The sequence below is a fragment of the Lepus europaeus genome, chromosome 2 (assembly GCF_033115175.1).
Source record: "Lepus europaeus isolate LE1 chromosome 2, mLepTim1.pri, whole genome shotgun sequence".
Classification (NCBI taxonomy): domain Eukaryota; kingdom Metazoa; phylum Chordata; class Mammalia; order Lagomorpha; family Leporidae; genus Lepus; species Lepus europaeus.
In genome coordinates, this window is record NC_084828.1 from 92,438,864 (window position 1) to 92,449,087 (window position 10,224).

A 10,224-nucleotide genomic window follows, 5' to 3' on the forward strand; every position below is an offset into this window, starting at 1 on the left:
AGAAAGCTTTTATTTAATGAATACAAATTTCATAGGTACAGCTTTGAGAATAAAGTGGTTCTTACCCATATTCCCACCCTTCCACCCTGCTTCCTCCCTCTCCCATCCCATTCTTCATCAAGATTCATTTTTAATTAACTTTATATACTGAAGACTAACTCTATATTAAGTAAACATTTTGACAGTTTGCACCCACACAGACACACAAAGTATAAAGTACTGTTTGAAAACAAGTTTTACAGTTAATTCTCATAATACAACTCATTAAGGACAAAGGTCCTACATGGGGAGCAAGTGCACAGTGACTTCTGTTGTTGATTTAACAATTGACACTCTTATTTATGATATCAGTGATCACCTGAGGCCCTCGACATGAGCTGCCAAGCCTATGGAAGCCTTTTGAGTTCACAGACTCCGTCAGTATTTAGACAAGGCCATAATCAAAGTGGAAGTTCTCTCCTCCCTTCAGAGAAAAGTACCTCCTTCTTTGATGGCCTCTTTTTTCCACTGGGGTCTCACTCACAGAGATCCTTCATGTAGAACATTTTTTGCCACAGTGTCTTGGCTTTCCAAGCCTGAAATGCTCTCATGGGCTTTTCAGTCAGATCTGAATGCCTTAAGCAGCCTGCAGAATTAGTGGGAAATGAAGACGCTGAGACAGAGAATATTGACAATCTTTGAAACATTTCGTGGTGAGTGAGAAGAGAAAAGGCAGGATCTGGAGGGGTATGTGGGCTGGAGGACAGGGATCATGGATCCAGGGAGACAGCAGTAGTGTTCAAGCCTGGGCTCCCATCTCAGAGAGGACCAGGTAGAGGGTGTCCAGAGCTGGAGAGTCCTCCGGTTGAAACACCCAGAGACAGCAGCTGAGTTAAACATAAAAGGTAATGCATTGAAAACTGATGGCAGGGGAGCGGGGTTTCATAGAATTGTTTTAACGAAAATATTGAAGAATAAGTCTCTGTAAAGAATAAAATTTGGTCATGCTGAGAATACAAATAGCATGAACTATTTCACAATCATGCCATCGGGGCTGAGGACCACTGGAACTAATTGCGCTCCATCTGTTTTCAGTGTTTTTATCCCTTTACTCATCACTGAAATCCTAGTCAACCTCTCCTGAGCCATGTGCCCCTTGGTTGGTACCAGGTGGAGGTGCACAGTTCCTTGATAATCCCCCAGGCTATAGTCCAGAGGGAAGGTGACTCCTGGAGAAGTAAGTCAGAGCATTTTTTAAAAGATTTATTTATTCATTCATTTATTTGAAAGGCAGTTATAGAGAGAAGGACATACAGAGACAGAGCGAGAGAGAGATCTTCCATCTGCTGGTTCACTCCCCAAATGGCATCAATAGCTAGGGCTAGACCATGTCAAAGCCAGGAGCCAAGAGCTTCTTCCTGGTCCTCCTTGTGGATGCAGGGGCCCAAGGACCTGGATCATCTTTCACTGCCTTCCCAGGCCATTATCAGGGATCTGGATCAGAAGTGGAACAGCTGGGAATTGAACCAGAACCCATATGGGATGGCAGCATTGCAGGCAGAGGCTTTACCCGCTGAGCCACAGTGCTGGCCCCGAGAGTACTTTGACTGAAAAGATGTGAAGTGGGTGCTGAGTCCCCAGAAGGAAGCACAGCTAGAGCACAGCTTCAGTCAGAACCTGGAGCTGTCACCCTGGGAATTCAGGGCAAGGACACAGATCTTGTTTTCAGTTATTCATTCATATACTGAAGCGGTTCCTGTACTCACAGTCCACAGTACAGGGGCATTGCCACCCCATGGGGCACACCCTCAGCCACTGGAGGACAAAACCCAGTGGGTAAACTCCCTCTATCCGCACCCTGAATGATCCTGGATGCTTTTTCTCAGACAGCGCAGATGAGCTGGTGCACCTGAGCATCCAAGCAACAGCTGAGGTGCCCAACTGGGTAAGACTCCTTTCCGTGGGCTTTCCCTCCTGCCCTGCCTTGCCCTCCTGTCTCACTGCTGCTTCCTGGAGCCACACTCCTCAGTAATGGGTAACACTCAACCTCAACTTCTGCTTTCTGGGGACGCAGGCAACACAGGGGGATCAGGAGTGACAGTGAGATGGGACATGTTGGAGTGTCACAGGAGAACTAGGTGCGATGAGCCATGAGCAAAACCTGAGGGAGGCCAGAGAGTACCCGAGATCTAGAGAGACTAGTGGTCACCTGAAAATCCGAAGAAAAACTAGGACCTAAATTCCCAACGCAGGTTCAGAACCCTTACATGATCTCACACTACCACCTTTAAAAGAACAAAAAGCACTCTGCCCTGCTCCAAGAACTTGACTTAAACTAATTTAAGATCTGTGAATTCAGGATCCAGGAAGAATGCACGGTGGGGTGAGGGGGGACTTAAGATACTGTCACAAACACGATGGATGGGCTAGGGAGGTGAGATCTGCAAGAGATGGCCCAGCTCATTGATCCCTTTATTTAACAGATCTTTACTTAACAATAGAGGTGAAAAAGTACATGATGTCTGGGCTTCTTGAGGCTTCCACTCTGGCGTACCCAAGCAATTGTAACAAAGTTTGATGAGTGTGGAGCTGAGTCATGGAGATCTTCAGAGCAGCAGCAAACCAAGAGGAGCAGGTGTACTGGAGGAAGGGGCAGGTCAGATCTGCAGGACATACGGTGGGAGTGCAAGGGCAGCTGAAGACTGAAAAATGGAGCTCCAATCCTAGACTGCCCACGACATGTCATTAAGGTAACCTTAAAGCCCAGTGTTTATAAAGCCGGACACCAAAGTAAGTCTGTTTCTCAGTTAGAAGCCAGTACGCCAAGCAGCACAGGTGGATCACCTGGGAGTTTTATTCTACTTTGGATAGAACTCAGGCTCCGCCCCTAATAATTCTGAGCCTGCTGGTCTAGGGTGGAGGCTGAGCACTGGCATTTTTGTAAAAGCTCCTTGGGATTTACAATGTGCCACCAGGGCTAAGGTCCTCGGCAGTAAGCAGGGACCTTGGAAAGATTGGCCCTGTATTGTCCACTGTATCTCAGAACCCAAATCAGGACTTGGAGGTCGGTGCTCAGGATGCATGGACAAGGAAATGAATACTGATCGAATGGAGGGCAGGAAGTCACAGCTGCCCACCCAATCAGAGCAAGGGCAGGAGTGCGACTGACTTTGAGCTGATCTCCTGAGTGACTGACTTGCCTTTCTCCCAACTATGGACAGAACTGGCCCAGAACTGGAGCCTGTGGGTGCCCCCATGGTGGGAAGAGCTGCCCAACAGCCTGTCACAATCCAGGGACAGTGTGGGGAATCTCAAACAGGAATGAGCCTGATTGAAGATCTCTTGTCCACCACTTTCTGTTAACCACTTTCTATTGAAGAGGAGGGCGGGGGGAAAGCGAAGGAGGAGCTGGTTATTCACAGATGTGGGATGTGTGAGCACAAGGCAGCATCCATCCCACCTTCTCCTGCCTTCCCATCAACCCCATTCCACACACTTACCAGAAAATCTTCTCTCCTCCTACACCAAACCATATTGCACCCCATTTTAAAAAGTTTTTTTTTTATTTTCATGTTAGTTGAAAGACATAGAGAGAGACAGAAATACAGACAGAGAGCTTCTATTCTTGATTCTCTCCCCCCGCCCCCAAATGCCCACAACAGCCAGGGCTGGACCATGTGGAAGCCAGGAACCTGGAATTCAATCCAGGTCAACCACATGGGTCACAGAGATCCAACAGTCTGAGCCATCACCACTGCCTGCCAGGTGCATATTAACAGGAAGTTAGACTCCCAAGTGGAACCAGGACTCAAACCCAGGCACTCCAGTGTGGGATGCAGGCGTCCCAAGTGGTATCTTACCCACTGCCCCAAACGTCCACCTGTGCATCGCATTTTAAAGTGATGTAAGATTCTCCCATGTATCTGCGCACCTATCGCTGGTAAGAGGACACATGCCTGGCCAAAGGGGAAAAGCCACTCAGCTCTAGCTTCCACAAAGAACTCAGGAGGCCAAGCCACGCCCCTCCAGCGCCCATCAGCACTGCTGAGAATCTATGACATTTGGTCCCTGAATTCTGGAGATCCATCATTAAAAACGGAGGGCCATTGTATTTGCTTCCCCCAGGCTATTGTGCTATTGCTAAAGCTGTCTTCTAAACCTCACCTAAACATTCTGCCAGTTCACATGCAGGGGAAAACCTAGCACTACAGGACTCCAACCCAACCCCCAGTCTTCCAGCATGCAGACCCCAAAATCTGTTGTCGCACGTGCAGAGAAGCCAGAATATGGGAACCTGGAAAATAGAAGCCAGGGCCCCTGTGGACGCAGCAGCAAGGGACAGCCTGGTGTCACCATCCGTCTCCCTTCAAGGAAAACCTCTGCTGTGTGCATGGAGGCAGAGCTGCAGGTGAAGCTAACAGAGAAGGCAAAGAGGTTCATTTAAGGCTACAACTACAGATGCAGAGATAATATGAGGTAGGGTAGGGGTTTAACAAGAGAGCAGGGTCGAGCTCATTGCTCTAACAAGGCCTTTTGAGGTCACCTAGACCCATAGTTTTTAAACTTTTTAAAAGCAGTTGGATTGTGGGTTTTGTTTTTTTGTTGTTTTGTTTTGTTTTTTGGTATAAAATTCTTAAATGGAACTCCATCTAAGGTAGCACTGCCCTGATCCAAGGGAGAGGAAGCAAGAGTTAGGGGTGGGCAGCTGGACTAGGAGCTGGAAACAGGCTTAGTCTACCTTCTAAGCCAAAAGTCCCTGGGACACCTACCCAGAACGTTGAGGTTCTGGGTTTCACTTGCAAAAGTCAGTGATCTAGCCCAAACCGTCAGTGCTACAGATGGGAAAACTGGGTAACTCCAGGGTCCCCAGTGAGTCACACCCCATTCCCACCCCAGGTCTCTCCTCGCCCCCTCCCCCACGGTCAGGCACACCAGGGGAATCTTAGACGGAGCTGCGGAAGGAGAACTGCAGGTAGATAATCAGCAGCAGGACCGTGGCCCAAAACAAGCACCAGGGGATGGAGCAGAAGTTGCATCCCGAGCCTCCCTCGGCCTGTGGCTTGGTGGGACTGGGCGCCCGGGAGAAGGTGTAGGTGGTAGCCTCCTCCTCCAGCAGCTTCTCGCTGGGCTTCCAGTGCACGATGCCCTCCTGGCAGGCCTCGCAGAACTCGCCGCGGTGCCGCCGGTTGTCCTGGCGGCTGGCCACGTGGATGCGGTACTGGCCGCCCCGCTCGCCGTAGCACTGCTCGCGCAGGCTGGTGATGAGGTTGTCCACCAGGCCCTCGATGTTCTCCTCCAGCATGCTCGACTCGTCCAGCCGCGCCGTGCCGCACTCGTAGCACAGCTGCTTGAAGACGCGCATGCGCACCGAGCCCGCCCGCTGGGCGCGGTCCAGGTGCATGTGGAAGAGGATGACCACGTGGGGCGACTGCCAGGTGTGCCAGCACCAGGAGCAGTGGAACCTGCGGGCAGGGGAAGGAGGGGTGGGGGAGGTGTCGCCTCCCAGCGACAGTCCTCCCTGGGGAGGCCACAGAGGCGAGGCCTGGAAGCGGAGGCGGAGTGTTTACTGCCCTGTGGGTCCGTTAGCTCCGGCCTCCTCCTGGCGAGCACCCCTGGGACCCCAGCAGCCTCCTCAGGAGCCCGGCAATGGAGCCACCTGGCACCCAGCAGTGCCCCGGAGCCTGCCTCCCGCAGCCCTCCCAGGCTCAGCTCCCCGCAAGCCAGATGCACACGGGGCGGCACCTGGTTAATGCCCAGGGCCGCTTCCGGTCTGTGGTCCTTAGACAGGGAGTGCGCAGACCTTGGAGGTGGAGGCGGTGTGTTGACAGCCCCGTGGGTTCATTAGCTTTCCCTGGGAGGCCGCCTGGCCCGCCCCGATGTGAGCGCCCTTGAGACTGGAGCCGGGAACCAGCCTCGCTCCGCTCCCTTCCTGCTTCCCAGAGGCCTCTGCTCCCTCCTCCCCCCTGCCTTAGGGCCTTGCCCGGGGTCCGTCTCTCTGGGCATCATTCCTCATCTTTAAGTGGGCACGGTGCACTAGAGGAACCCTTTCTGTGAGTCTGATAGCACCAGGGAGGAAGCACCGCTGGGCCTGCATGTCAGCAGGGATCGTGGCCCGGCTGCATCCAGCCCAGGAGGGAATGACCCCTGGACCATCCCCGGCCAGTGCCAGACAGTGCCGCCTGAGACCTGGAAGAAGGCCGCAGTTGCCCAAGCCTGACTGGAGCCAGCCAGGTCAGCAGGAGCCGCACGCCCTTCCCGCTCAGCCCCTCGGCCTTTCCGACCATCACTAAGTTCCTTCGCTGCGACAGCACTGCTGTCAGCTGATTCAGGACGCCTCTCTCATCTTCTTGTTTACTCACATCCTTTAGGAACTGCTTCCAGCTCTCAGACTAGACTACAAAATGGATTGAAAACTGTCAGAAACAGAGGGACCTTGGAAATCACCCAATTGGTCTTTCGTTTCACTCTGAGACGTAGAGCATAAGAGAGTCACCCTCATGCACACAGCTAGTTAGAGGCAGGGCCAGTGCCCAGCACTTCACAGGTGCCCAGTGATGGTTCTCCAATGGGATTGTATTGAACAGGCTGAGAGGAACCAGCCGCCTTGCTTCTGATGCCCAGGCTGCAGCACTAAGCCTCCAGCTGGCTGCAACTCCCTACTGCTTCCAGCCTGGGACAAGTACGAGGGACTGATGTCCCAGGGCCAAGTCTTTACACCAGAATCTCACGGACAAGGATGCTGGAAGATCATCTCAGGTGTTTCTGTACATATGAGTACAAATTACCTAGGAGTCCTCGTAAAACGCAGGTTTGAATTCAGGCCTAGAGTGGCACCCAAGATTCTGCCTCTGTTGCAAGGTGCAGGTGGTGCTAATTCTGCCACTCCATGAACCACAAGGCAAAGGTGTAGGCTAACTCCTCATTTTGCAAAGGGAGAAAGAGGGTTCCAAGAAAGAGACTGAATCACTTGAGGGCCATGGAGCTAAGGGTGGTGCCAGTTTATGGCACACCTCTTGTGTTCAGTATGTTTGACTAAAGGCAGTGAAATAGGTTTAAACTGAATTATCCCAGGACCGGAACACAGATCCTTTGGCCCTAAGCACCTCAAGCTCTTGCCTCTCTGTTTTCAATTACTTTCTAAGAGATTTTAAAATCTGAAGCTATGTAAAATGTATGCATTAAAGATTAATATATCCTACCTCTTTGTTTCCCAGAGGGGAAACTGAGGCTCAGAAAAAGTTACACAGATGATCAGTGGGAAAGCAGAATCAAGCTGAGGTGTCCCAGCCCCCCATTAGGGACCCGTCCTCTGCCTCCTGGTCTGCACTCCCCTAACAGTGAGGACAAAGATAAGCACCTGGGTTCTCCATGTCTCCAGCTGTCCTTGGGAGGTGCCTACAGCTAGGTACCCAGGGGCTTTCTGCAGGGCCCCCACTTCCTGGCTACTCACCTGCCTGAGGCATGCAATTCCAAGTACTGCTTCCAGCCAGGTGCCAGCACGTTGTGCTTGAGGTTGGGGTCTATGATGAGGTCCCAGCTGTCTGCTGGCTTTGCTTCCTCCATCTTCTCATAGAAGACTTTCTTCCATTCACCTGTGGTCACACTTTTACACATGGTCTCGTCGGGGGTGAGGGAGGGCAAGCTGCACCTTAGCGAGAGCACAGAGAAGGAGGGCAGGTGCAGGGCAGGGCAGCGCAGTCTCCACGGTCTAAAAATCCTCATCGACAGGACCAGCAGGAAGCAGGACCCAGCTCCCTCCTTTGTCCGCAGTGGAACCTGTTTCCACGGCAACCAGGCGAGGTGCCAGGAGACTGAGCTTGGAGAAGAGGGAGTCTCCAAAGGGATATCTCAGGGCCCTGAACTCTGGTGATGGAGGCAAGTTTCTGGGTCTGGCTGATCCGAGATAGAGTAGAGAATCTGACGAGAGACTGAGCTTCTGACCATCTCACCCAGGCCTACAAAGGGCACGGAGAAGTGAGGACTTGGGAGCAGGCTCAGTTTCACCTTGCATCCCTCTGGAGACATCATCAGCATCTGGCTACTATGGTAACCATGATGCCTTAGGGAGTCAAGGAGAAATAAGGGGTGGAGAGATGTAGGCTCGTTAGTAGACAGCAAAAATAATAGACTCTCCCTCTACACCCTCCTGTCTTTTGACCAGGCCTTTGCCATGTTCTAAACACAGTTGGAGATATATTAAACCACAATTAATTGTTGCCTCTGTACAGATCAGGAGCTCGGGACTTACCTAGCCTACAGAAAGCAAAGCTCATATCCAAATCCAACCTGTTGACCCCATACCAATCCATTCATTCTCTCATTTCAATCATATCCATGGGTCAGGCTCCATGCCAGAGACTTATAACTGGGCATGTACCCAGTGAGCATAATGCCATGGGATCTCTTCTGTAATGGCCATGAGCAAGAGCAGGCACTTGTGTGCACAGATGGGAGCCATTGCATCAGCCAGGCAAAGGTAGACAGGATGATTTCCAAATTGATTACAGAAGAGCAGAAGAGGAGCACTGGTCACATGCAAAACAGCCTTTATTGCAGATGCCTCTCAGGCTACTGTTTAAATAAATTATTTGCCCTTCAGTAGGTTTATTCATAGGAAACTTACAACAAACAGATAAAACAAAAGTAAGATTCTTCCATAATACTCATACTAAAGATGAGTGCTATTGATATTATGATGTACGTACTATATCTGTGACATGTTTTAAATAACAATATAGCATGAATATTTTTCTAGGTCATTAATGTTCCACAGTAATATTGATATGGAGGTACTAGGTGGAAGTTAGATAGGAATAAGTGAACTGGAATTCATTTAAAAAAATGTATTTATTTATTTGAGTAAAGAGTTACAGAGCAAGGAGGAGAGAAAAAGAGAGAGAAATCTTCCAGCAACTTTTTCATTCCCCAGATGGCCTTAATGGCTAGGGCTGGACCAGGCTAAGACCAGTAGTTTCTTTCAGGTCTCCAATGTGGGTGGCAGGGTCCCAAGCACTTGGGCCATTTTCTGTTGCCTTCCCAGGCATATTAGCAGAGAGCTGGCTTGGAAGTGGAATAGCTGGGGCATGCACTAGTTAGTGCCCATATGGGATGCTGGCATCACACGTGGTGACTTAACCCACTGTGCCACAACACAGGCCCAGAGCTGGAATTTCTGTCAGCCCTGCATTGTGACTCTGTCCCCTTACTTGTCAGTCTAGTACACCTGCTTTTCCCTGCAGCACCTGCATCTCACTGGGACCAGGAAGGAGAAGGCACCATCATGGCCATGTGGAAGTTGAATTCCATGAAGACACCATAAAGCATCCTGAAAACTTCAGGCACACCAAACTCCACTTCATTTGTTTATTCAATTACAGCACCACTCCCCATCTCATAAATGAGATGACAACTTAGAAGGGGGGCCTTCTTTGGCTCTGGGCTTTGGGACCATGCTTACATGTCCTTCTCTGGCTCCTCCAACTCTCTTTCCTCACAGGCAACGCTTTGGCTCACTCATGATGGGTATATCTCCATGTGGGATGGTCCACACTCAAGCGTGAATGCGTATTCACTCTCTTTCTCTTTTTAGTAAACCCTGCTCTCGCTTGAGTACAGGGTTCATGTCTCTACTTTGAATTCTTATCTCTTTGGCAACAAGTATCTGGAACAAAGATTAAGAAGCATAGGCTCATGAGAACAGCTTGCAGACTGTTTATCTGTGTTCTGTTTTATGGATGGGCATGATTTATTTAGCCAATCCTGCATTTGGGAGCATTAATGTTTTATTTCCATTTCCCACATTTCTACCTATTTGCGTAGAACTTATCAATGGCATTGCAGAGAGCGGAGACAATGTTTCCTGCAGTCAGAAAATCCATCTCCTGGCTCTAATTTCTGCAAAAGCAGGGTGTGATGAGCAGAATATAAAGCAGGCTCTTCTGACATGAATTACACAGAGCCTGCAAATCTTAAAGCTTAGGTATGAAAAAGAAGAGTCCAGTCTCCCATCTGATACCAGATACCATCTTACTAATGCTCCTTCTGCCTCTGCCTGAATGCTTGATGCCTTGTTTTACAGAATTTGAGCCTCCATTTCCTCATGTTGGCAATACATAGGATAATAAGGAAGAAATGTCTGCAGTGATTAAAAGCAGAGGCTCTAGAACCACTCTTTTTTTAATTGCTTATTTCCTCGTGGGTCATCATTCTAACCCATTTAAGTTATATCTTTTCATTCTGGTATGT

The 10,224-nt window shown here is 50.0% G+C and overlaps 1 protein-coding gene across 1 annotated transcript; it reads right to left on the reverse strand.

The window, feature by feature from the left end:
• Positions 1 to 4,921: 4,921 nt before the first annotated feature.
• On the reverse strand, positions 4,922 to 7,746 carry RTP1 (receptor transporter protein 1). Its single transcript, XM_062177570.1, has 2 exons — positions 7,430 to 7,746; positions 4,922 to 5,441 (listed from the first exon to the last, which is right to left on the reverse strand). Exons 1-2 carry the CDS (start codon positions 7,699 to 7,701, stop codon positions 4,922 to 4,924), a joined length of 792 nt encoding a protein of 263 aa, XP_062033554.1. The 5' UTR covers positions 7,702 to 7,746.
• Positions 7,747 to 10,224: the final 2,478 nt, after the last annotated feature.